This window comes from Aaosphaeria arxii (genome assembly GCF_010015735.1).
Source record: "Aaosphaeria arxii CBS 175.79 unplaced genomic scaffold BU24scaffold_3, whole genome shotgun sequence".
NCBI lineage: Eukaryota > Fungi > Ascomycota > Dothideomycetes > Pleosporales > Aaosphaeria > Aaosphaeria arxii.
In genome coordinates, this window is record NW_022983476.1 from 2,149,920 (window position 1) to 2,175,006 (window position 25,087).

A 25,087-nucleotide genomic window follows, 5' to 3' on the forward strand; every position below is an offset into this window, starting at 1 on the left:
AGATCTGGTTGTGAACTAATTAATTAATTGATCACCGCCTACCCTGTCCAAGAGTCCGTGCATGTATGTATTGATCTACACGTCACCTACGAACACCGCTCAATCTTTCAATTAAAAAATGTCACCTTAATACTTTCTCTATACAATGTCGGCACATAACGCGCTCCCCTCGAATCTCGACGATAGTCCTGACACGCAGCTACACCTTGAAATACGCGAATCTATCGTGCGCTCCCTTGCGACGCGCCGACCGATCCTCCACCACCTTAACGCCGACACGTCCTGGCTTCTTCAGATCCCTCGACCTGCTTCCGCTACAAAGCATGGGTCGCGTATATACTATAATATTTTAATTGACCCCTGGTTTGTGGGTGGGCAAAGCGATGTCGCCCGTTGGTTCTCACAGCAATGGCATAAGGAAGAGAGTGCAGTCAAGAGCGTGAAGGAGGTGGATGAGCTGTGCCGGCAAATTGAAGTATTGGCCGGTGGAATCAGACATGGAGGCGCGCCCAAGGGAAGAGGAAGTTTGAGGGGTAGGAGCTCATTCGGGAGGAAATCAGAGCTTGGTGCTAATGCTATGGACATCGACCATTTTATGGAAGAGAAGACTTTGGTTGATGCAGTGGCCATCAGTCATGAGTTTACGGATCACTGCCATAAGGAGACGCTTTTGGAAGTGCATCCCGATGTGCCAGTGCTCGCGACAGAAGTGAGTTCAACTTGTAGGAATACTCACAGATGAGCATTGGAGGATCTAACATTCCTTTAGCAAGCAGCGAAGCTGATCCAGTCATTCTCCCATTTCCGAACCGTTCTCACGACCCCGACCTTCAGCCCTTCAAACTCGGACTGGCGCGATCATTCGCTCTCGCCCCTGCCAGCCTGGCTCTCGATCTCGCGCCTCACAGCCGCCTCCGACGCCCTATACTATCATTCAGCCCTGCTGATAGCTTTCTCAACCCATCCTTTTCTTCCCTCTACGCCAGCAAGGAAGCGCTCTTCCCTCCTCTCCATCCACGGCGAAGAACCGAGCTCAGAGGGGATGTCCGGCCAAGATGCGGCGGAATGTGTGATATATACACCACATGGCATCCAGCACCAGGCGCTAGAAGTCGTAGGCGATGCCGATCCACCGTTGCATACACTCGCATTCTTACATGGTTTACATGATGTGTCGATATCTGCCGCTCAACAACTCAATCTGGGTGCACACAACGGCCTCAAAGCTCAACGCATATTACGAGCGAAGTATTGGATTGCTACACACGACGAGATCAAGGTCGGGGGAGGATTGATTGGATGGTTCCTGCGACGAAAGGTATGGACTGTGGAGGACGCATTGAAACAGGCCAGGACCGAAGCGAGCGCTCAGGGGGAAGACATTGATGGCAGTGAGCTGGAAAACGTACATTTCGAGGAAGTGGGTAATGGAGAGAGTCGAGTACTGGAGTGAGGTATACCAAATCAAGCGCTGGTTGATATACCAAAGAGGAGATGTTGCAGTAATATTTTACAGATACCCGGGAGTTTGGAGAAAGCGCGACTTACTCACAGTTTTGAATGATTTATTCTCGCACATTTAGGAGGATTTTAGATTTAGTAAGGACACATTATTCTTCTGTGCGAAAGAAGAACTCAAGCATGCTTTGTTTCCAATAATATATACAATTGCAGTCTGTTAAAGCTACTCTGCTGGACTCCACCAGTCGCTTTCAACTCACAACGAGGCCTTAGCTGCACCGGTCTTCCCTCTGCCCTCTAAGAACTTAACTGGTACATCGACGACACAATCTCTAAGCCAATCGCCCATCCCCTTCGCGAAAGCATCCAGTCTACTCGACCCACTGACACCTCTTCCCAAGACACCGTAAACAACGAAATGCACTGCCTTGATACCCGGAAACTCGACTCTTTCGACGAAGAAGTCCGGGTTCCAGGAGTCAGCGAACATTTCCTGCAGCTTGGCAACAGTGAGATAGGAGCGAAGCCAGTCCCATGTTTCCTCGTAGAGTGGAGATGAAGATGGATAGGAGGATGGCAGGGCGGTTGGGACGAAGAAACCGATGTTGGCGTTCGCGCCCTTGTCGCCTGATCGAGCGAGCACGACGTCTCCTAGGCGAGCTTTCGCAGTGGGACCGAAAGATGTGAGGATTGCTGGGTTAGCGGTCTCGTAGGTCGGGCGTTTGGTGAGTGCTTCGGTCTTCGTCGGTGGGGTTGTGGGGATGGAGGTCAGGGTGTTGTTGGGTCCGAGGAGGTTGATGGAGGTCTTGAGAGAGGATTGGGGATATATGGCGGGGTAGTAGGAGAGGTAAGGTTTGGGGACGGCGGTGCGGTGGTCCATCGTAGAATGGAAGCCGGAGTAGTGCTGCATGGCGAACTCTCCAAGGAGGGAGGCCAGGCCAAGGTTGACTGCGGCGTCCGAGGCCTCAGCGAAGATCCGGAGGTACGAGGTACTGCGGAGCTGAGACCGGGGATTAGGCTCGGGGATGCCAATTCTGAAAATTGTCAGTGGTGCTGTTTATGCATAGGGACAGGGACGATCGAGATGATCGCTGTGAGAGTGAAAAGGAATAATCAAACTTACCTCTGGAACTCAAGAACATCAAACTTGTCCAAGAGACCTAATCGTTTGAGGCCGAACTTCATCATGCGCTCATACAATTCGAACTTCTCATTTGTGCCATAGCCGGTTGCGTTCACAACTATCTCAGACTGGAAGCCTGCTGCATAAAAGATGGCTAGTTTGGTCGTCGGTGGTGGTGGACGACCCTTGATGCCCCAGAGGCGGACACTGATGGTGTCAGACTTGTGTCGAATAGCAATGCTGAGTAGCAGAGGGTTGTAGTACATACCGATTTTTGCCCACCTGCTCAACTTTGACACCGTCTAGAATGGCCTTTACGTCACTGTTCAAGTACTCGTTGCCCTGTAGTTCGTACAGGAACTGGCACTTGACCGTGTCTTCGGTGACGAAACCCTTCTTACCCTCATGCTTGGTGACGACGCAAGTGCCATCCCTTTCCACTTCAGCAATGCCGAATGTGATATCGAAGAGGTCTTCGTATGGATACTCGTAGAAGCCCGCGAAGTTTGATCCCGTGACGTACCCACTGCATTCGATCAAATGACCTGCAATGAGCGCACCGGCAAGTTCATCAAAATCAGTGTCGGACCATGAGTGCCAGAACCATGCTGCTCCAATGACCTTATAATTGAATTAGCATGCAACAGGTAGGAGAAAAGCGAGAGAAAGAACGCCGGTTATACATACAGGACTAGCATCGGCAACTCTGCCCGCGATGATAATATCGGCACCATTTTCGAGTCCCTTGACAATCTCTCGAGCTCCAAGATAGGCATTCGCACTGACGATTGGCTTATTCTCTTTCTCCAGGAGATCAAGAGTGTGCTCTGCGTAACGCACTCCGTCATTGGCACTGTCGAGGTGGGCGGGTAGTCCCTTGGACTTGATATCACGCATTTCCTCAATGAGGTTGTCACCAAGGACATATGCAACTTTAAGATTGTATCCCTTTGAAACAACCTGGGACAAAGTTAGTAGTGAAACAACTCGTCTTCCGTATGATATGCTCACCAGCTCGTGGACCTTCTCTGCAAGGCCTTGTGGGTTATGTGCGCCACCATTCACAATTACTTTGATACGTTTCTCGTTGAGCAGATCAATTGTCTGCTCTATACCGTCCCAGGCTGTCTGCTCCCAACCGGGATGTTGGCCTGCAGCGTGCGCTTGTGCATTCTCTGCAATGTTCACCTCTGCCAGCGATGAGTATCATTATATATTTCGGTGCCGAATCATAGAGATGCATGTACATACCAGCGAGGTAGTCGCCTGTGATATAGTCTACATCACCCAATTCCGCTTGCAATCTCATGTGATAACCGGGGTCAGCTTTGATAATGATCAGCAATGTTCTTGGCCCAGACATCGAGTTGGTTTACCTTTGTAACCGGAACAATTGGCGATTCTAGCAGGCCTTGTCCCCCGCTGCTCAGTCCACCTGTTCGAATACTGGGAGTTGGTAGCCATATCTCATATCTTTGTAGGCACTATGCACTCTAAAGCGGGAAGATGAATTGATAATTTGAAAGGGCGATATAAAAGCAATTCAACCCCTTTTACAAGTTGTCGTAAGACCAGACTGTAAACCTTACAAACGCTCCTTTGATCAATAATAAAGTATGGAGGATATCATCCAACCTCGCTCCGCTTTGTTGATTACAATTAAGCTCGGCGCAATGCAGCATTTACTGATCCCGAACTCATGTGGTGCACTCCGCCCCCGCTATGCTCCCACTTAAGAGCGAGGTGTAGTCCCGTTCTCGACGGCGATTGGCCCGACGCACCAACTCGACATAGTCGACTCGACAGACAAGACCGCAACACGCTGAATCGAGCACGTCGAGAGCGACGGGATTGGAGAAGGATACCCATCCTCGTCGTCTACATGGTCACATGACATAGAATCAGTGGGGACTGCAATGTCTATAAGATTCCAACGAGTCGATGTCTCGGCCGAAAAAGTGGAGGGAGTTTACGTAGCAATTTATCATTCTATATTGCAGCATCGCCATCATTCTTCACGCACAAACTTTACAAAAAATGGCTTCGAATGGTGTCAACGGCCATGTGAATGGCACGAATGGCACGAATGGCGAAAGCAATGGTGTCAGCTCATACTCCATTCCAAAGGAGACCCAACAAATCTTTAAAAATGGCATCCTGAGAAACCCCCTCATTGCATCCACTTTGCCGGAAGAGATCACAGAATGCGCAAAGAAAGTCAAATTTGTTGGGACAGACAAGCCAAGTATCCCCATCAATTGGCGATTCGCAGAGAGTATTGCTTCGCTTAAGGGCCTCGAGGCTGCGATGATCAATGTTTTGTTGAAGAGGAAGTACGGAGTAGAGCCGCAAGAAGCTGTCATCAACACGTAAGTTTTACCATGTAGAGATGTATTCACTCTTAAAAGAATATAGTAACTGATGTTTATACCAGCGACCACGCACAGTTGTTCATCATGTCGATTCTGCTCAACACAATCGATCCAGACGGCGACAATATCTCCTTTTCCTCAGCAGGCACGCCAAAGGGAAGAGCTGCAATCCAGAAATATTTCAAGGATACAGACCTCCATCCAGGATCAAGAACGCTGCACGGCTCTCTCGCCACCAACATCTACCGGACCAAAGACGGAAGGTTCTTCCACCTTCATGGAAGTATGAACGCGGAGCCTTCACAGCAGTCCGTTGGTATTGAACCAAACAAGGACGTCGCTTCGTACGAGGAAGGTTGCGAAGAGTACATTGAGAAAGTGGGTCAAATAGACTCACAAGAAATGCAACGGCTCGCTTCCGATGTATACAAGCAGGCCGGCACGATAGCATGGACGACTGAAGAGTTTAAGAACAGCGAGCACGGCAAAGCGAATGCCCACGTGGGCTTATACGAGATCCATGATGTGAAGAATGCCAATCAGCCTGCATCATGGTGGCCAGATTCGCCCCAGACGTCACCTGAGCGGCCACTCGCTGGATTGAAGATTGTAGATCTGACACGCATCATCGCCGCCCCTGCTGTCGGGCGTGGCCTCGCCGAGCTAGGAGCCAGTGTCATGAGAATCACAGCAGAACATATCACAGACATGTCCTCTCTGCATCCTGATCTAAGTTGGGGCAAGTGGAGCGCGCATCTTGACTTCCGCAAGGAGGAGGATCGCGAGAAGCTTCGTGCTCTCGTCAGAGAAGCGGATGTCGTGATTCAAGGGTACAGGCCTGGTGTCCTCGACAAGTATGGGTTCTCATTAGACGGACTCCTCGAGCTCACCAAGGACCGGGAGCGGGGTCTGATTGTCGTTCGAGAGAATTGCTATGGATGGCAGGGCCCGTGGTCTTACAGGAGTGGATGGCAGCAGATCTCGGACGCGAATGTTGGTGTATCCATGGAGTTTGGGCGAGCCATGGGTAACGACGAGCCTGTGACGCCCGTCTTTCCAAACTCTGATTTCTGCACTGGAGTTGCTGGTGTTGTCGCCATCTTGAACGCCCTGTTGAAACGAGGGGCAGAGGGTGGCTCCTACAAGGTCGACGTATGTATATTCCTTTCACTAAAGTTCGATTGAATGTTCCTACTGACCGAGTACCACCAGATCGCGCTTAACTACTATTCACAATGGCTCGTCAACTCCGTAGGCACTTATCCAGAGCCAGTGTGGCAGGACGTCTGGACTCGCAATGGCCGACAGGTCTTCCGACACTACCACAACATGCTCTACACGCTTCCACGTCTGCTGAAGATGTTGAAGGATAATTCAAATGACATCCTGTTCAACCCCGATTTCTTTGAGAGGAAACGCTCTGGGGCGATCGGAACGGACATTGTTGGCTTGAAGCCTGTGATCAGATTCCCTGAGGGTAAGGTCAGACTGGCATACAACGTTGGCGCGAGGGGTAATGGAACGGACCAAGCAAGATGGCCACAGGATCTGATGACGGAGGTGGTGGCTTAGAGATATTGACATGAAGTGCTATTGGGGCATTATGCGTGATTGATCGATGGAGAAGCATGATACTGCATCATTGAGGCATATAATGAAATGAGTCTGCATGTTTGCGAATTCCGAATTCCGAGTTCACACAGCATACAACGAGCAACGCGAGTTCACGTGGATTGGTGCCTGATATTCAGCCTCAGTTGACGGGATGCCCTTGTTTGTCGCAAAGCGACCTTCCTGATTCGGTACCGCGCGATGAGTGGGAAATACGACCAACGCATGTATGAGTCAACTTAACGCCCTACCAACGAAATCGATGTTACAATACACGCCATGTCTTAAACTTGAATGCATTTAAGTTGGACAAATTTCTTTGAACAAGGAATGTAGAGATATCGACTACATTTCGATTCACGTGCCTTCTAGATAGCTGAATTAAACAACATGGCTGACAATGGAATTTCAACTTCAGCACTGCGCAAACGGAGTGCAACAATGCAAAATATAGACTCTGTGATCGAGACGCCCCGACTCATTTTACTGCGACTAACCGACACGGAAGAGGGATCGCAGCATTTGCAATGGTTCCACGAGTGGTGGACTGATCCAGTCGCAACGTCGTGGAGGTACCGCACCATCTGTTTTTTATATACATAATCTCGTCACATTACAATTTCCTTATGATATCTAACTGACATATTTACAGCATGCACGGAGCCTGTAAATCCTATGAAGAAAGCCGAGAATGGATGATAGACCACGTAGAGAAATTCGACCATCTCATGTACGCCATTTTCGAGAAACCCGAAATTTCACCTTCATCGTCATCCACCGAAGCTCCAACCGCCACAAAAGAAATAAACATGAACAATCCGGGAAAATACATAGGTAAAACGGGTCTCCGAAGACAGGCCATCAGCCCCGTTCTCCCACCTCCTCCACCTCCTTCCTCACACTCATCCGACGCATCGAAGCCGCTCAATCTCCGCGTGATCGGCTACGCCTTGTTCAAATCCGCCTGGGGCAAAGGGTATGCCACGGAGGCCAACACTGCGATGCTGGAGACCTACGCGGCTTACTGCGCGAGGGAGAAGACTGGATTTCTAAACTACCTTGAGGCGGGTGTGGATGAGTCAAATCAGGGCAGTAGGGGTGTGCTTGGTAAGTTAGGATTCAAGCCTGTAGGTTTTAAGACCGAGGTGGAGCCAGTGTTTCTGGCTGGAGCGTGGAGGCATGGTGGATATTGGATTTATGGGCGGTATATCTAAGGGATATGTCTGGGGACGTTTAGCTGAAGTCTATTGATCTTGATGATTGGGGAGGAGTATGTGCACTAGGAAGGAAATGCACAAAGATGTGTTGGAATCTCATCGACGCGGACGTTCAGCGTGCAATTACCTGGACGACCGGAAGCAATTGCTATGCGGCTACACGTAGGTAACGCGCCATACGTTCATTTTCGAAACAACTGGATGCACTCTATGCAACTAGATTCGAAGTACCAGGGGAATTTTGAGTACAATGTAATAATGCATCTTGATATCAACTAGTACATTTGCCATCCCGTCTTAGTAACTCCGAGACCGCATGCCAGTCTCAACACTCCATCAATCAGCAGTCTGAGCAGCTAGGGATCCAATGTAGGGGAGGTATTTCGCCCAACGAACAACTTGTTGAGAGAATTGATCGATCACTAGAAGAACAATCGTTATCTTTGCAATTGATCGGCAGGAAAGCCGACTTTACATTGATACAACTTGTACTCGCACGTAGAACGCGATGAAGTACATGTACGAGATCGCTATGTATGTACGAAGTTCTAAAGTACTGCAAGATCAGTGATTGACGAAATCTATATCTTAAATCTACTATGTTAGATAGAAAAGGGACTGATCATAGATAGAAAGGGACATGTGAAGTCAACATGGACGAATGTATGTATCCCTTCTTTTCAACATGTGATACCCCATTCCCTTACCGTAGTCACAAACGTCAATCGGTATACCACTTTTGTATAAAGGGCGTGGCATATTTCTTATCACTATCTCAGCCGACAATGATGATGTAGATGGGCCTCAAGATTGAGGTTGATCGTCGGTAAGCGGCAATCGAAAGCTAAGTCGTTGATATCAAGGCAGCCGTGTCGGCCTCAATTCGGTGGTGCAGTACCTTATTAAAAGCCATACGGTGCTTCGCCGGAGAGATACGAGTCGTTCACTGGCACCCGCGTGCTATTTCAATAGCTCATTCGGAATTCGCTTAGGAGTCTGGGGAATAACGATGGTGGAAGTGGTGGTGATGATGATGAGGAGGAGGAGGAGGAGGGGTAGCTTGCAGCGAGTCATTAGCGGGCGTTATGAAGCGAGTGTGCAGGAGAGAGCTATGCATAGGTAGGTAAGAAGAGGAATTGATCTTCGTTTCCAAATCGGAGGACACACAATGATGCCGTCACTGTTGTTTGGAAGATTGTTGATTGTTGCTTGCGATGCGATCGATTGATGGGTTGACCAGGGGAAACGGTCCGACAAGAGTAATCGTTCATTATTATCTCTTTCATGCATCGCTTTGCGTTACTTGTTAGCCAGTTGTTAAGCGGGGCAAGAATCAACGATCAAGGCACGGCGGCGGATACAGAATGGGACGGATGGGTTGTTAACCTGTTCGTCTGCGTCTAATTGCATAGAGGAGTTATCTAGATAGATGTAGATCGCGTCGTTCGATAAAGCAAATGGAAAGCAAGCCGACAATATGCTGCAGAACAGAACAAAGACACAAATCACAATACATCCTTCCATCTGCCGACATCCTTGACACAATCTCCCGAGAATCCTCCAATCCCCCAACCCCCACCAACACGCAAGCATTCCGTTTCACCCGTGGCGAACATCGTCAAAAGCACGTTCCGTCCCTCACAACCAACTACCTAGGTACCTAACCAACACCAGTGACAACCACACGGCTCAATGTGAACGCTCGTAAATCGCGATCAAAAGTTTGGCACGAACTAGCAAGTCCCGATTCATACTTTATTTCCCATGCATGGCGTTTTAGTTCCCATGGTCTTACACCCCCCTCACTATCCTCGAAGGACGATAAGTCACATCCCAACAAACTGCATCCCGCTGACATCACTGCATGGGCTCACAACCACCACTAATCCACCATTCGCCATACACGCCAGAGCACGCTTCCAGCGCTACGCCGCGATTGCAACGCCCCATACAACAGCAGTAGAACCCATCGCTTGCCCATGTCTACGAAATTGAGAGTGAGATTGGATATGCACGATGCCCCATACCCCTAGGCTCCGCATTCCCTCCGCTCCGTCAAGCGAGACAGCTTCCCTACTCGAACTTGTAGTAAGCTACGCCTGACCAATCGCCTGGACATCGACCTCCAACATCACAACTACCAACTCATGTACCTCGTACCTTCGGTGTTGTACTCGGCATCAATTTTCATTCTTGAACGTCAAAATCTTGTTTTGTATTTGAGTTGCGTGATCTGACTCGTCTGCAACGAATTAAGGCGCAGCTATATCTTTCAGATCTGCATGGTCTGTAGATATAGAAGATCAGGTTTTATCGCCATCGATCCCCAATCACGAGATATGGTTCATGAGGCATCGTGGCTGGAACTTAGAGTATCCCGTTCTTTCATTGGTCTTTGCCGCGTTATGTTAACTTTCCGCCGGCATCGTACCTCCAACATTTACCTGCCATGTGAGCCAGCCACACCCGATTGGAACGACTCTACATCTTGTTCTTTCTGTCTATACAGAGTATGGGTGTGTACATGTGCAAGCTCGTTGGCTGGCAGTGGAAAAAGACACAATAGAGAAAGATGTTTGCGTGTGGGATGCTTCAATATGCTTCGCTATTTTCCTTGTCCATGTTCCTAACAAGTGTACAATTGATATGATTTCTCAAATCATCCTGTTGACGACGACAGCCAAGAAAATGCATGTTGTGAATGTTCGTACCGGGAATGTGTTGTTGTTGATATGTAGTTGTAGATATATAACAGTCACAAATGTCCATATAATATAGTCAAAGATATATAACACATACTCGTAGACATCACATGGATCCTGGGCCCTCAAAATGCTCATTGAGTTACGAGTAATGAGATGTTCTTGGAACAATCTCGAGACTAGATACATTGATGGAACCGCATTCCCACGTATATAAACACATGCATACATACTGTCTTTCTTCCATTGACAACCAATTACTTCGAAGCAGAAGCAGTGAACACGCAAGTATACACCCAAGATTCTTCGCCCCCTCGCCATCGCCATCGCCATCGCCATCACCATCATCAATTTACAACAATAGAAAAACAGTCTCGAGAGAAACTATTATAATCCCATTTTACTTCAATTTACGGCACTCCACTTCAATCCCACAAGCTCTACCATGCACTCTTTCCAAATGCCAACCGTCCCATCACCAAGTAAAACAAGAACGTCGACATTACTATAAATAACGCACGCACACCTTGATACCTCGGCAACGTGTCCGTACATGACATGCTGTACGTGCAGTTAACAAGGCATGGCATACCATACGGACCGAATATCGCTCGCAAAAGACGGCAGAGGCGGGCGCCGGCGCTTGCTCCTAGGGCTGAAAGTACAGGTATGGCAAAGCCCGAGGGTAAGGGTATGGTATCTAACCTTCCCTTCGGCACGGGGGTGGACATGCGAGTAAGTGGTGCAGAACCAGCAAGCACCAGCACCAGCCAGCAAGCAAGCAAGCAAAGCAAGGTCCTGGGACACTACACTATCACCGCGACGACAACAACGACGACGTCGTCGACGTGGGATGATGCATGTACAATATAGCGATGACACAATAATTGGCAAGGAAGTAGCCTCTCTTTCCTTGGTTGATTGGTCTGATCGATCGATTCACATGCGGTTCCGTCATCCCATCTTTTTTTGTCAAGTTTACAAAGTAAGTTTAAGCAAGCAAGCAAGCAAGCAATCAGGCAATAAAAGAAAGCAAAAAAGTTACCCCATTTCTCGCCGAAGAACTTCCGGTCTCGCGATGGGATAGGGTAATTGATTGATGGATTTGGTGGACCTGAAAGGTATACCTGTTTGGGCAGGGGCGGGGGGGGCTTACGACCGGCGTTACGAATCAATCGTTCATGCTAGGGAACAGTTGTTCGTATGTCGTTGTCGTCTCGTGTGTTTGCATTTCAAATCTTACGGGAGGCGAACTCAACGGTCTTGTTGTTCGATGGCAGCTGAAAGGCAGGACGTAGGAGGCACGGGTCTGGCCGATTTGCCTTTTCACCAGCCACGCCCGGACCGGACCCAATAGACCTGTTTTCCGCCGTCGCAGGGAAACCTGGGGGGGCTGACGAAGGGGGAGTATTTCCGACGTGAAGGTACTCGGTAGACTCCGAGTCGTTAGTTTAGTAGGTTAGTTAGGCTCGCCGCCGCCGCTGCTCTCGAGTGATTTCTAATGGTTGGTACCTAGATTCGAATCTGTGGCGAAAAAGTTTGTTTCCATCTGTATACACTACGAGGTATGGATAGTAATACTGACTACGCACTACTCACTCGTGGCCCCGACATGTTATTGTTGAGGCTGGTGTTTTGAATGATTGATGAGAATATTGGGAACGCAGGAACCCGGCGAAGACGACGCCTAGGAGAACGTGGCATCCCGTCTTAGATTCGTTGAACCCTAGGTGAGATGCCGCGTGTTTTCGTTCACACCTCCACCAGCCCATTCATCCATCCATTCAATCAATCGCTAAGTGAGTGGGTGTGAGAGAGAGAGACTGTGTGTGCTGTTGTCGTCATGATCTTCGCCCACCACGGATCAGCGTGACACCACGATCGAACGCAACGATGGGGCCAGCAGGTAATTTACTCCATTAGATTTCACCGCGATATTCGCCGCCGTGCATTTTTGGAATTGCAATGTACACACCACCGAGGCCGGAAATACCATTACCCTACCTATTTCCCGCCCTCACCGCTCTCTCGTCTTTTTTTCTCTGTTTGAGGTTTGAACAGAGACGAAATGGAAAAGGCCAGCCAAGACCTTTCACAATTTCTCCATTCGGGTCAATTGAATGGGTAGGCAAGACCCTGGAATTCGGATTCATTCTCTAGAACCCTGATAGGGTCCTGCCATCGAAAGGCGCACAGAGGTTTCTGCCAAGGCGCCCGCCAATGCCTGCATACTACATACTGCTGCATTGCTACTTAAGGCGGACAGGATCTAAAGAGGTAGAGGTAACAAGAGGTCTGTGTGGACTTTAGCAAACTACTGCTGAAACACAGACGCCGTAGTCGCCTTTTTTTTCCCAGACTCAATCCATCATCGCGTGGGAGGGAAATATAATCATTTGGACAATGCATGTGGCATTATGGTGCCTACCCGCCCACGCCTTACAGGGTCCAGAAAGTGAAGCAATTACCTACGAAGAATGCATCTCCGTGGGTGGTTTAGGCTTCAAGGGGAATGGCGTGGTCGGCAACCTTTTTTGAATTGAATGAAGGAGGTTGTTCCTGGTGGGAGTGTTTAGGGACCACGATGCACCTTGCCTTGCCTTGTCTTGTCTTGCTCGCTTGCTCTGGAGGGTGAAATGGTGCTGAGGCGGTCAACAATTGACTGGCAGGCGATCTTGATCTGGTACCAGCAAGAGCTCGCCTGACCTGCCCGCTGGCGCTGGGCTCTGGCGCTGGTGCAGCCGGGAACAATAGCTGACACGGCAGCACGATGCATCTCGTCGAGCCCAGCCATTTGTGGCTAGGGAGGCGTGGGGCGAAGTCTATGCACAGTACGTACAGACTACAGAGAGACACGAAGTAATTACTGGACAGTATACGGAGTAGTGGAAAGTAGTATTAGTTACCTACACAGCAAGTGGACGGAACTACCAGGTCGTCAGTCAGTCAGTCCGCTGATTGCCGGGGTAAAAGTGCGGCGATCCAGCTCTGAATTCGATGTTTTTGTAGTCGCCGATTTGATTGTTCGAGGGCGGCTGATGTTGCTGGTGCGTTGTAACTTGCAGGACATTTGATGTCGAGGTTCATCTTCAAACGCTTACTCGAAGACGGGTTTTCCCATTCTGGGTTTGCCGCCCCGCGTGCCTGTGTGCCTGTCTGTTCTTTGCTCTCCCTCGTGCGAGCCTAAAAGGGTCATGCAGCAGCAGCAGTCGCAGCAGCAGTCAGAAAAGCAAGAAGCAGAAACAATAATGACCAACCAAGTGCTACAATTCCAAAAAGACGCCACAAGCGTCCGAGCTGCAGCAGCTTGGATCTGTCTGGGTTGAGAACACGTAAAAAGCACAGACCCGCGATCAATCAAATGGAGGGGCAATAATCCCGGAAAAAAAGAGAGCAAGATTGAAGACGTGGGTTCCCTCGATTTCCCAGGCGTGCTCAGCGCTGCTGGCGCGTTAGCCTCGGAGGCGCAAGGCCGAGCGCAAGGAGAGGGACGACGGAGGGAGACGATGGACAGACAGACGGGCAGATGCAGAGTCAGACAAAGGAAAGATGCACGACGACGACTCGTCTCGAACGGCGTGGTCGGTTGTTACAAGTCTCAATTTGCGCAGGCCGCATTGTTCCGTACCGTGCTTGAAACGGTGGCCCTTTTCCCTTTTGGCAAGTCTGTCCCGCCCGATGGATGATGGATGATGGAGCTAGGATTGGTGGTGATGCTTTCGTGATACTCTTATTTACAATAACACTACTCGCTGTCTGGATTGGTGATGATGAGCATGAGAATGTGGTGATGGTGATGCGGGAAGTCTGACCGGGGGATTCGATCTGCAGTGATATAACGTCAATGTGCGTGTGAATGTTATTACAGTACGTGCTCCCTTTCCAATTCTCCCGGGTTGCCTTGTGTAGACGTGGGATTTCTGTGGTAGTTAGTATTGATGGTGGTGGTGATTGATTGCTGCAGGGTCCAAAACGGCGCGCTCGCGAGTACGAATCTGAAGCCGAATCTCTGCTTGCAGGCTAGGCTAGAGCGACCTGCCCAGCGACGCTTCAAAACAGCCGGCACCGGCTCTTCATTGGCTGGGCACTATATCTACTCAGGCTCGCCGGTCTGCGCGGGATAAACATGTCACGAGGGGGTATCTACCTACGAGATACGTACAGATGCCGTGTACAATGTATGTGTTTACATACATCCGAAATGTGTATGATACCATGTGCGTACCGGTAGGTCTGTAAGGATGCATGTATGCATGTATGCGTGTACATACAGTAGTACATGTTCAGGCCCGTCTTGCAATGTAACTTGTATGTACATGCTCCGTACAATTGGTTCGCAGATCAGGCGCACGGAACGGGGTGTGGGAACGGTCGGCCCTGGAATGTACATGTAATAAATAAACTTCCAATACGATTCGCTGTTCACGGTGATGTACTGCATTTACACAGACACCTTCTAGATGCAGTACTGAACGACAGGATCGATGAGGCCGATGCGTGGGCACGCCGTGGTCCCAGGCGGGGCCGTGGAGACGGTAATTCACGAGGAAAAGGGTCAATGGTTACCACATTCTGATTACGGACATGTGGGAAAGTCCATCGTGCAACAATGCGTAAACGACCTGGATAGTTAGTGCGTGGAGAACAATGTACGGAGCATGTATGCACTGTGTATCGTCGAATGATGTTTCGACTGGCCGTTGAGATCCGCTCCGTGGGGAACGACGGCCCTCGATAATGCCCACATCGCATACCTAGAAGATGGCGTTCGCAGGATTCGTAGTGTGGATTTGGAAGCGTTGGTTCAGCAGTGTCTGTCTCATCGCTGGCTTGAATGTACGAGTATAATTAAAGGTATAACCAATTGTTCCGAAGGCAAAGCGGTTCGGAAAGAAGCACCCTATGCAAAGCATACCTGTTCGAGTGTAGTCTGTAGGAACGACGCTACCTGTACGACGAGGTAAACAGGTGGAAGTAAACATGTAAACATAAATAGATCGTTAACAATGGTCATCTGCTGTAATGTGAAGGTAAGCAGCCCAATCCTCTGGGGTGACGGGACGAAAGGATTGTGTGGCTTATGGCTGAAGCTTTTCCGTCGTGCAAGCGCAGGTCCAGAGCGAGGGGAAGCGATGGAGGCGTGGTGGAGTGATGCTGTTGTACATAAACTTGTGCCGATGATGGGCGTATGAGCAGGTGAGCAGGTTCCGTACGGAGTGGAGTATGTACATGATGGAGGTGCGGAAGGACATCTCGTAGTATTGTGCATAGAGCTGCGTCCTGTACACATGGCACGACAGGACGGGCCACGGCATAGCACTGTACACTGTACTCAGTAGAGCATTGCAGAGCAGATCTGATCCTAACAGAGCAGAGCATGTAACCATCGTGCTGTGCCAACGGAGTAAACGTCCGGTACGAGGGCTACAGGTGGAGGCCTCCGAGATGATTGACATACGAACGGTGTTGATGGCCGTTCAAGGTATTGTAGCCGCGAAGCAGGTGGCAGGCTAATACAGTGCGATGCTCGTAATCAATACAAGTAGGTAGCTACTCCGCAAGTGACGGCGAGTACGAGACATTGTCGGTCACCCGGTTAGGTATGTGATATGTAGTTCCAAAGAGCTCTTCTGCTTATTGTGTACAATATAATTACACAGTGAAGAGTGTCTTGTAACTGAGGTACTCGTACCGTAACTATGGACGTATGGAAGACAAGAATGAACGCCGGCGATCGAAACGGGGACTGAATGGGGAAAGCCGGCGCCAAGAAGGAGGGATGTAGGCAGCCCGATTGGGTTACACAGCCGAGAAATCCAATCCAATCCAATCCACCGACCTCACGCCGTTTAAACCTCCCCATCATCAATGATCATCGTCATCATTATCATCATCGTCCTCATCATCACCTCCATCGCGATCATCATCATTGCTGCCGCCATCGTGGTTGTCATCGCCGTTATCGTTTAAATCGAATTTTCCATAATATAGTGCCCAATTAGACCAACGCCGGCAATCGCTACATTGTTACCGACAAGCACCGAGGCAAGGCAAGGCAATATGGTAAAAGAAAGGAAGGGTTCCCCTCCACTAAGGTATATACGTTGTCAATTAGGAACATGTAATTTCAGATGTCAAGTTCAGTCAGCGCACCAGGCATACCGGTACGAGGTGTATTCCGTACCTCGTAGTACTCGGTAGCAATTCACAAGGCGAGACTCAAAGGGAATCGAATTCCAGAAAGTCTCGCTGCTTTGGTACGCGCCTCCATCGTCGCCCGCCGCCGTCGCCGCCGGTGCACGCACTTACACGGTAGAGCGAGCGTAACGCGTGCATGTGCGCTGGTGGCTGCTGGGCTTAGTGCCATCTCTTCTTTCATGTAGGTCATTCAATGTCGTTAGTGCATTTTGTTTCGTGTTGAACCTGTGAGGGCCCTGTGAAGTTGCGAACCATGCAAGTCGCAGAGAGACGCCGATATGAAGAAAAGGAAAAAGAAATAAGGATCGAGAGAGAGAAACGGAGAGCATCCACTTCTCATTCCTGATTTGTTTTTCCAAGTAATAGTGATTGAGTTGCTTAGGGTTTGGGGGAACGCGAGTTACAAGGGTGTCGTCGTGTTGGGCGATGCGCGCTTGTGATGGGATGCGTTATACACAGTATGCGCCCGTGAGGGGAGTAAAGGCCAACGTCGACCTTGGTATGAGGAATACAGTGAGGTCCGGTCAATGGTGGTATGTACGAGTACTCCGTACAAGTACATCGTTATTTCGAGTACGAGTAGTCCGTCGTTTGGTCTGTCTTGTAGTACGGAGTACCTTCTGTAGGAATTAATTACGAGGTAAGTGGTGCTCCTCCTCATCTGAGGATACACGCTCGTAATTGTTGTATACGTCTAGTCGGTAGCTACAGCTTGTAGTGGATACTCATGCTGCAAGCCATCCAGCCAGTGCCGCAGCCTGCCCTGCTCTGATCCCGTCTGGGTCTTGGTCAGGTCTGGGTTCTCTCTTTCTTGCGCGAAGAAAAGGTGAGGTGAGGTGAGCAGAGCAAGGAAAAAGTGACATTCTGTTCATGCTCTTGTTCCCGTTGCTCGTCAAGAATCAAGCGAAGCCGTGCCATGCTCAAATAATTACCAACCAGAGCGGAACGAAACGAGTTCCCAGCGGAACAAGCCATGCCGGGCTAGCACGGTGCTAGTTAGAACAAACGATGGCTGCCCTTTCCTGCTTGCTTGCTGCAGTTGCTCAAGTTTCTGGTGGCTTGAGATGGCCTCAGAGGGCTGAAAGTTGGCGTTGGCGTCTGATGCCAATTGATGAGGAAGGGGAGGCTGTCGCGACCCCCCGGAAGGAAGAAATTGGGGACTGTATGTCCCTGTGGGGATGGGTCACGAGATGGTACGGAGCATCGATCAGTAACGGATCTGGGTGGCCGTGCGAGTAAATGGATGAATGGATGGGTCTGGTGGATATGATGGCAGGGTGGATGCCAGATGGATGTATGGAAGGATAGAAGGAACGAAGCAACGATGGATGGGTGAATGGATATGAAGGACGATGATGAACATGATGGACGGGCCTTCGTCGGGGAGAACCAAGCATCGAGCAAGCAGGATACTCCGTATGGACGTTGTGTTATTGGGTTGGTACCAAGGCGCATGAATGCCGATTCACCTATGGTAAATTCCGGGTCGGAGACAGTTGCGGGTAGTAACCGGGGGCAGGCAGCACTGCACATGCAAGTACATGTTTTGGTACTCAATACTCCGTACGTATGTATGTACATCCATAGGCGCGCATACTTACGGCAGTGGCAACGGTGTACATGATAATAATAACAATAATCTACAAGACACGACCACGGAGTACATGTGTATGCATTGGACTTGTAGAACAGAAACAGACGGATAGAAGCCAGTGCGTGGAAGGGTCTCAAGTTGGCCTCGGACGCCACGTGGGTAGCGTGCGCAAGAAACTCGGACCTGCTCTAGGGAAGACGTAACTGGATACTCGAACATAGTGCAAAACAGTCCGGTGCGGTTACAGTTCAAGAACGGCAAAGGAACTGGGACAGTACGGAGAGTAATGAACGGTGGATCGTGATTGGGGAAGCCAGAAACGGTTTCCTTGGACGGAGGATTCTAGCTACGGAGGTTAAGGAAAGAATGGAGAATATTACGGAGTGTTGGAGATTGGGAAGTTAGGAAGCTTTGACAACGGCAAGATGCATAGCATGGCATGGTCGGCAGGTTGCACGGCGTGTCGTGTCGTGGTGTCGTGTCGTGTCTTCTTGTCGTAGTCACAGGCGATTACAATAGTCTAACTAGTGTGATTTACCTTCGACGAGGACGATGATCTTGGGAGTTCTCTGGGCAAAAGGAAACGGGCCATGGAAGATCAATATTTTAGAATAGAATCTGATGGGATGGACATGGGCATGAGGAGTGATCAGTGGAACTCAAGTTACGAATTAACTAATTAACTACTCTGCGTACGGAAGTGTTGGAGAGGTAGCTGAGTGGAGGAGTGGAGAGTGGAGGGGAGTCCAATACCAAGACGTAGACAGTAGAGACGCCGACCGGCCAACCTGCTACAAGTACAGGTTCAGTAGGTACCAGTACAAGGCAAAGCCAAGAATGAAGACGCCGGGTCGGCCGCCGCCATGACAGCCATTAGTGCTACAGCGATCTTCCCTACAGAGCTGTTGGGCTAGCACACGAGTGGTTGAGTAGCGGACGACAGGGTTTAGTCTATGTTTAAGTTGGAGACGGTTTACGAGGAGGCAACAGAAGCCGTGCCGCCACGGTCCCGAAGGTAGATGATGGATGATGGAGGATGAGCTTTGAAGGAAGGAGGGACTGTACTACTGCAGATGGGACGTATTATTATTGATCAATAATGACGGGAGATGTAAATAGTTACGAGGTACGGAGTAGATCTAGATCTGTTTCCAATCGGTTCCCAAGATGCGCGTTAGTGGGGAGAGAAAGGGTGGGTTAGGCAAGGGAAGAGAAGGCAAGGAGTCGGAATGGAGGGGAAGGGGAAATCTACCTAACAATTGGGTATCACAATAATGTACGGAGTAGTTGATTCTATAGCAGGAATCTCTTGGGGGTTCATGATAGAAGCCTACGGGTAAGATTATGACTGTTTCGTTTCAACCAGTGGTACCTGAGTACCCAGCACCCCTAGGTAGGTGAAGTTGGAGACGGTACAAGTAGACTGACAAACCGGAAAGAGAGAATGGGACAGAGTTACGTATGCCTCCGTAGTATAATAACGATGGTATGATTTGATACGACCCATCACAGGGCATACAAGAAGTGGTGCTCGGTATAGTACATTTCTTGGTTTCAATGATTATTGCCATCATCAAGTTGCTGGCATCCCCATCTCGTCCCACCTAACCGCATCCCATCCCCAATATGCTTTTCCTAGCCTCAACTCGGTTCGACCTCGATCTCATGCTCGGTTGGTTTAGTAGAGACACTTGGGTGTACTTGTACTTGCACTTGCGTCTGTAGAAGTGGGAATAGAAGTGACCGTCGTTGATCGCCGCAAAAGGTGTAGTCCATCTCCGGCCGGTCTAGGGATGGAGAGGGCGTATAGCATACCGGCATCATTAGCATCATTAGCATTATGATAGCAGCAGTAATGCAGGAATGGCAACGAACTAAGACTCTACTCTCTGTCCATCTCTCTCGTCCGTACAAACGAGGCAGCATCAGCGATATCTCTCGTAGCTCTCGTAAGTGGTGACGGTGGTAGTCGTAAATAGTCAACAGTGGTTGAGGTCATGGTTGCCGCTGGCCACCGGTTCGGTTCCCAATAACCCCATTCCCATCACATCCCCATCACATCCCCATCTTGAATTGCTGGTACGCGGTACCTACTACTCCGTATATTTATCAACCCATCTCCTCCCCCGGACATTGATTCCCTGCCTGCTGCTTCTATCTGTTCACCAACCATCACGACCTTCTACTTTTCATACGAGTACTCCTCCATCAGACTTGAACCAGCTATCTTCTGACCATCCTCGTCAACATTACTAGCATCAGCCTCATCCAAGAGTATCGACTTCCAGGTCAGCCTGCTCACCTTGCACCAAGAAAGTACAGAGTACTCATCATATTCATACGACAGCCTACCTCAACTCACTTGTTGGCCTTCCATCTCATCTTCTACCTCATCTCCATCTCCATCTCCATCTCCATCTCATTACCCCAACAAGTACCAGCATTCTCCTACTCGCCTCCGCACAAACGTCGGGACCCCCGTCTCCACAGGATATACGATCAAACATTCTGTAACAGTGGCCCAACGTCCGAACCTCGCTCTCGCTTCGCATCGCATTGCATCGCCGTGCATCGCATCTGCACCATTACAAGTGATATTGCTGCAGCTGGTCCATTTCAGAATCATCTCATCACCATCATCAGCACCGAAAGGAACGACCAAAGCAACCTCAGCGACCGACATTCATCGACGATACTACTGCTATACTACTAGAGTGTCGGCTATCGAAGTGACCATCGACACGCACCGTCACCGCCCACCGGCCTGTTGGTGACTTGAACACACATACTACACTTACCTAGGTAGTTAGTCACTTACCTCTTACTACCTACCTACCCTTGCCCTAAAGCAACCCTTACCACCTTACCATTACAATCCCTACCCATACCCATACGGTCCATACCTACGCTACCCGACCTTCCCTGCTCTACCTACGAGTCTACCCTACGCACGCACACCCACCCATCCACCACCCACTTGACGCATACACCCACCCATCCACCCACTTGACGCATACACCCACCCACCATCCACACACTTAACCCATCCATCCATCATCATCATCCACCATCAGACGCACCAGCCAAACCGACCAATCCGTAGTAAATCCGCCGAATCCATCCAAGCAACCAACTCTCAACCCTCCATCCCTCCCATCCTGGGCCTCAACCGAACCAACCGCAGTTGAACAGTCATCCGGACCCGCCTTCTTCTCCTTCTCTTCTTCTACTCTCTCACTACTGTCACTCTTCGCCGCCCGCCCGCTCGCCCTCTCTACTGAGTGAGTCTACCCTACCCTACCCTACTACCCTGCTCTACCCTAAACTGCCACCACCACCACCACCACCACCACCACCATCACCGGCGAGCACTACTTAGGACTTACTTACCAGTTACCACTCCAACTCGCCTTGCCCTTTAAGAGTTGCTGCTTTTCCAGTAACAAAGCTGTTGGCTGCTTAAACGGCTTAAAACTGCTGGGCCTGCTAACCCGTTGCTTGCATACCTTCCCACATTTTACCTCATCACCATTAACAATAATACATCACTACCCTCTTACCCTCTTACCCTCTTACCCTCTTACCCTCTTACCCTCTTACCCTCTTACCCTCTTACCCTCTTACACTACTCGGTACACCTCATATACACCTTCCCACCGCCGCCGCCCTCCCTCCCTCCCTAAAACAAGCCCACCCCTCCCCTCCACTCACTCCCCAGCCCAGCTGTCTCCAATCTTCCACTCTCTCTCCCCACCTCACTACTATTACCACTACCACTACCACTGCCACTACTACTACTTTACCCTCCCTCCCAAAAATTAAAAAATAAAATTACCCCCATCCTTTTTACACTCTCCTCACCAACATACCACCGTAAAGCTGGATTCACACGACATTCCTTCTCTTTGTTTTTCGCGTGAATCAACTGCGGAAACCACCCCCATCAGCACTCCCGTCAACCACGCCTCCTCTTCGCCACCCTTCGACCGACCTCGGAAACATCGCGACCTCTTATTCTCCTGGCAACGCAAGCCCCACGAGCTCGGCACTGCTCCGACCAACGTCCCCCTCGACTCGGACTTATTCTTCGAAGATACTGGCGATTGCACCTTCCCTCTCTTCCCAGAGAGCCTTCCCAAGTATCCTTCCGACAACCAACATCGCTCCTTGCACTTGCACACCCCATCCTTAGACATGGCCTCCACCGCTGAGCCCATCGACATCACACCGCCCAGGTTCAACTCGGCCTCCCCGCAGAACCAGACCTCCAATCTGACCTTCGCCCTGCGCGAGGCCAATGCGAACCGCGACAGCAACAACACCACCCCCAACCAACCAAACACCTCCCACAATGAGTTCCGCGAGCCTCGTCCCAGCCTGTCTGCCCGCCACGACTCCATCAGCGGCCTTGCCTCCTCCCTCTATGGCAGTGGCGCCCGTCCCATCTCCATGAAGGACAGGCCTCGCCGTGAGAGCAACGCCATGGGCAGTCTCGTCAACGGTTTGAGCTGGGGCGGCGTCTCCGTAGGCTCATGGATTCGCGATGAGTAAGTTCCTGGTCATTTCCTTTCTGCCTGCCACTTCCTCCTTTTGTCCGCCGCAGTCGCCTAAGTCGCCAGTCGCCAGTCGCTAACTCGTCTCGCGCAGCATATTGATGACCGGCACTTCGCCAGCTGCGTTTGGCGCATCTCCCTCCTTCCACTCTTCTTCTTATCTCCCTAAGATGGAGGCCGCTTTCATGAAAGACTTCACCTGCTGTGGTCTCACCTTGGATTCGTTGCACGACCTGCTGCAGCACTTCGAGGAGACTCACGCAAATGCGCCGAATCCCCGGGCTTCCGTCTCTGCGCAGGGCGGCATGCCGTCTAACACAGGTGTCTCCGCTGGCATGTCCGGTGGTCAGACCCAAACCGCAGGGGACCCAGCGATGCAGACTCAGCAAGGGTTCCACCCGAGGTCGGGTTCGATCGGAGGCAGGCAGCGATTCGGCTCTGACGGCTTCAGCCGAACGAACCTCTCCACCGTCCAGGACATGGACTCCATGGACGATATGGAGATGGACGACATAGGCAACACCCTCGACGGCCTCGCCCCGATCGAGGAGCAGCCCATGGCGTTCAATCAGCCACAGTTCAACCAGAACAACATTCCACTCCAGCCATTGAACGTCAACCTTGCGAATATGCAGAATCACAACGGTCTCCGCACTTCCACACCCTCCACGCCTGCCGCATCACAACAATTCGGTCTCCAGAACAACCCCACCGTTTCTTCCGTCAACACCCCCACTCTCGGCACCGCCCCGATGAACAACATCCAGAGCCGGAGCTCGCCAGACTCGTCCCACCCCGGCACGCCCGCAGAGCTCGACATGGACTTCGGCAACGGTTTCAACACAATGGGCATGCAGGGCATGGACATGAACTTTGGAAACATGAACTTCGGCAACGGCATGCCCGGCTTTGACGGAACCATCGACCAGCCCGGAAAGCGACTCTTCAGCAAACAGGGCGCTGGTGGCATCACCCAACAGCAGCTCCAGATGCAGGCATACAAGAACCTGGGTCTGTCCGGGACCAACGCCGAGATGCTCAGGAAGTTGCAGGAGCAGCAATTGGCGGGTGCAAACATCCCCCAGATCCCCTTCCCTCCCGAGGAGATCAAGCCCTTCCGCTGCCCCGTTATTGGCTGCGAGAAGGCTTACAAGAACCAGAACGGTCTGAAGTATCACAAGCAGGTTAGTACCCACAAACTCCACCCCTACTCATTTTCCGCCACTAACGCATACACAGCACGGCCACCAAAACCAACAGCTCAAGGAGAACGAGGACGGTACCTTCTCCATCGTGGACCCCCTGACATCGATCCCTTACCCCGGAACCGTCGGCATGGAGAAGGAGAAGCCTTACCGATGCGAAGTCTGCGGCAAGCGCTACAAGAACTTGAACGGTCTCAAATATCACAGGTCGCACGCGCCGCATTGCAATCCCGAGCTCAAGCTACAACAGCTCAGTGCGCTTAACAACAACCTCCAAGGGCTCAACGTTAACGTTGCTGGCGCAGGCATGGCCGGCATGGACACCTCCATGTTCTGAGGAGCCAACTCCCTCTTCGCATATCGCATTCTTACCCAAGCTCGGTTCTGCTTCCTTCTCTGTTGGCATTGATACCAGGTGGCTCCACGGCGTTGGTTCCTCATAGATTGGCTTTGGCTATATGTTCTGGATTTTCTTTCTCTCCCGGCGTCACTGATCGATTGATTCCCATCGACACAAAAGTTTTTATTCCCACTTGGTAACGGAAAAGCCATTTGGTACCCAAAAAGCCCTTTTCCTTTCAGCATCCCCTCCCGCATACCAGGGCCGGCACCTCTTTTGATGTTGAACATCACCCCGAGGACAGCATCATCCCTGGATACCTGGATGCCTCTGCTGTCTGCCTAATTTACCCTTCGTGTACATCTCTTTTGAAGTGCATCTCTTTGATCGGCTTGCGGGGCCGGTATGACGACTTGATGCGCATTAGAGGAGGTGATTCCACCTTCTACGGGGTTCCTGTTACTCTTTTTTCATATTTGTTTTGGCGCATCGCCTTCATTCACGGATTCGGGATATGACCCTTCCAGTAATACTTGCTCTTCACTCGATAAAACGGATAGCGTCACGGAGTTCTGCATTCTTCTGCTCGTTGGTTTTCTCCTGGTTGTTGGAAAAGCTCACTTCCATGCTCTCAACTCATGGGCCTCTACGGAATTCGAATAGATCAGCGGTCCCATTTTGTCGATATACCAGTTTTGCTTGCGTTACAAC

General features: G+C 50.5%; 9 protein-coding genes across 9 annotated transcripts; 6 read left to right on the forward strand and 3 right to left on the reverse strand.

Moving 5' to 3' along the window:
* The first annotated feature begins 87 nt into the window (after positions 1–87).
* On the forward strand, positions 88–1,800 carry BU24DRAFT_449249 (uncharacterized protein). The gene is made up of 3 exons (XM_033530933.1): positions 88–709; positions 770–1,114; positions 1,169–1,800. The coding sequence occupies exons 1-3, from the start codon at positions 146–148 to the stop codon at positions 1,451–1,453; spliced, it is 1,194 nt and encodes a 397-aa protein (XP_033385948.1). The 5' UTR covers positions 88–145; the 3' UTR covers positions 1,454–1,800.
* On the reverse strand, positions 1,718–4,048 carry BU24DRAFT_490743 (DUF1446-domain-containing protein; the record flags this gene model as incomplete). The annotated part of the gene is made up of 7 exons (XM_033533735.1): positions 1,718–2,495; positions 2,585–2,791; positions 2,853–3,205; positions 3,272–3,544; positions 3,596–3,774; positions 3,836–3,910; positions 3,961–4,048. 7 exons carry the CDS (start codon positions 4,046–4,048, stop codon positions 1,718–1,720), a joined length of 1,953 nt encoding a protein of 650 aa, XP_033385949.1.
* A 503-nt stretch (positions 4,049–4,551) lies between these two features.
* BU24DRAFT_420648 (CoA-transferase family III) lies at positions 4,552–6,650 on the forward strand. Its single transcript, XM_033527528.1, has 3 exons — positions 4,552–4,953; positions 5,019–6,108; positions 6,169–6,650. The coding sequence occupies exons 1-3, from the start codon at positions 4,622–4,624 to the stop codon at positions 6,526–6,528; spliced, it is 1,782 nt and encodes a 593-aa protein (XP_033385950.1). The 5' UTR covers positions 4,552–4,621; the 3' UTR covers positions 6,529–6,650.
* A 280-nt stretch (positions 6,651–6,930) lies between these two features.
* On the forward strand, positions 6,931–8,048 carry BU24DRAFT_420650 (uncharacterized protein). The gene is made up of 2 exons (XM_033527529.1): positions 6,931–7,139; positions 7,220–8,048. Exons 1-2 carry the CDS (start codon positions 6,958–6,960, stop codon positions 7,779–7,781), a joined length of 744 nt encoding a protein of 247 aa, XP_033385951.1. The 5' UTR covers positions 6,931–6,957; the 3' UTR covers positions 7,782–8,048.
* A 2,558-nt stretch (positions 8,049–10,606) lies between these two features.
* On the forward strand, positions 10,607–11,569 carry BU24DRAFT_420653 (uncharacterized protein). Its single transcript, XM_033527530.1, has one exon. It carries the CDS (start codon positions 11,045–11,047, stop codon positions 11,357–11,359), a length of 315 nt encoding a protein of 104 aa, XP_033385952.1. The 5' UTR covers positions 10,607–11,044; the 3' UTR covers positions 11,360–11,569.
* Positions 11,570–12,982: 1,413 nt separating this feature from the next.
* Positions 12,983–13,280, reverse strand: BU24DRAFT_460636 (uncharacterized protein; the record flags this gene model as incomplete). The annotated part of the gene is made up of 2 exons (XM_033531832.1): positions 12,983–13,128; positions 13,193–13,280. The coding sequence occupies 2 exons, from the start codon at positions 13,278–13,280 to the stop codon at positions 12,983–12,985; spliced, it is 234 nt and encodes a 77-aa protein (XP_033385953.1).
* Positions 13,281–15,519: 2,239 nt separating this feature from the next.
* BU24DRAFT_154258 (uncharacterized protein) lies at positions 15,520–16,072 on the reverse strand. Its single transcript, XM_033521306.1, has one exon. The coding sequence runs from the start codon at positions 15,940–15,942 to the stop codon at positions 15,565–15,567; it is 378 nt and encodes a 125-aa protein (XP_033385954.1). The 5' UTR covers positions 15,943–16,072; the 3' UTR covers positions 15,520–15,564.
* A 19-nt stretch (positions 16,073–16,091) lies between these two features.
* On the forward strand, positions 16,092–16,589 carry BU24DRAFT_154263 (uncharacterized protein). The gene has a single exon (XM_033521307.1). The coding sequence runs from the start codon at positions 16,237–16,239 to the stop codon at positions 16,486–16,488; it is 252 nt and encodes an 83-aa protein (XP_033385955.1). The 5' UTR covers positions 16,092–16,236; the 3' UTR covers positions 16,489–16,589.
* Positions 16,590–23,205: 6,616 nt separating this feature from the next.
* On the forward strand, positions 23,206–24,373 carry BU24DRAFT_344600 (uncharacterized protein; the record flags this gene model as incomplete). The annotated part of the gene is made up of 2 exons (XM_033523407.1): positions 23,206–24,015; positions 24,071–24,373. The coding sequence occupies 2 exons, from the start codon at positions 23,206–23,208 to the stop codon at positions 24,371–24,373; spliced, it is 1,113 nt and encodes a 370-aa protein (XP_033385956.1).
* Positions 24,374–25,087: the final 714 nt, after the last annotated feature.

Bases quoted from the DNA above. Each gene is read 5' to 3' on its own strand.
- BU24DRAFT_154263 (XM_033521307.1), top strand. From the start codon at position 16,237: ATGGGGAAAGCCGGCGCCAAGAAGGAGGGATGTAGGCAGCCCGATTGG.
- BU24DRAFT_154258 (XM_033521306.1), bottom strand. From the start codon at position 15,942: ATGTCAATCATCTCGGAGGCCTCCACCTGTAGCCCTCGTACCGGACGT.
- BU24DRAFT_420650 (XM_033527529.1), top strand. From the start codon at position 6,958: ATGGCTGACAATGGAATTTCAACTTCAGCACTGCGCAAACGGAGTGCA. The intron at 7,140-7,219 runs GTACCGCACCAT...ACATATTTACAG, and splicing joins CCAGTCGCAACGTCGTGGAG to CATGCACGGAGCCTGTAAAT.
- BU24DRAFT_420648 (XM_033527528.1), top strand. From the start codon at position 4,622: ATGGCTTCGAATGGTGTCAACGGCCATGTGAATGGCACGAATGGCACG. The intron at 4,954-5,018 runs GTAAGTTTTACC...TGTTTATACCAG, and splicing joins CAAGAAGCTGTCATCAACAC to CGACCACGCACAGTTGTTCA. The intron at 6,109-6,168 runs GTATGTATATTC...GAGTACCACCAG, and splicing joins GTGGCTCCTACAAGGTCGAC to ATCGCGCTTAACTACTATTC.
- BU24DRAFT_420653 (XM_033527530.1), top strand. From the start codon at position 11,045: ATGCTGTACGTGCAGTTAACAAGGCATGGCATACCATACGGACCGAAT.
- BU24DRAFT_449249 (XM_033530933.1), top strand. From the start codon at position 146: ATGTCGGCACATAACGCGCTCCCCTCGAATCTCGACGATAGTCCTGAC. The intron at 710-769 runs GTGAGTTCAACT...ACATTCCTTTAG, and splicing joins TGCCAGTGCTCGCGACAGAA to CAAGCAGCGAAGCTGATCCA. The intron at 1,115-1,168 runs GTAGGCGATGCC...CATGGTTTACAT, and splicing joins AGCACCAGGCGCTAGAAGTC to GATGTGTCGATATCTGCCGC.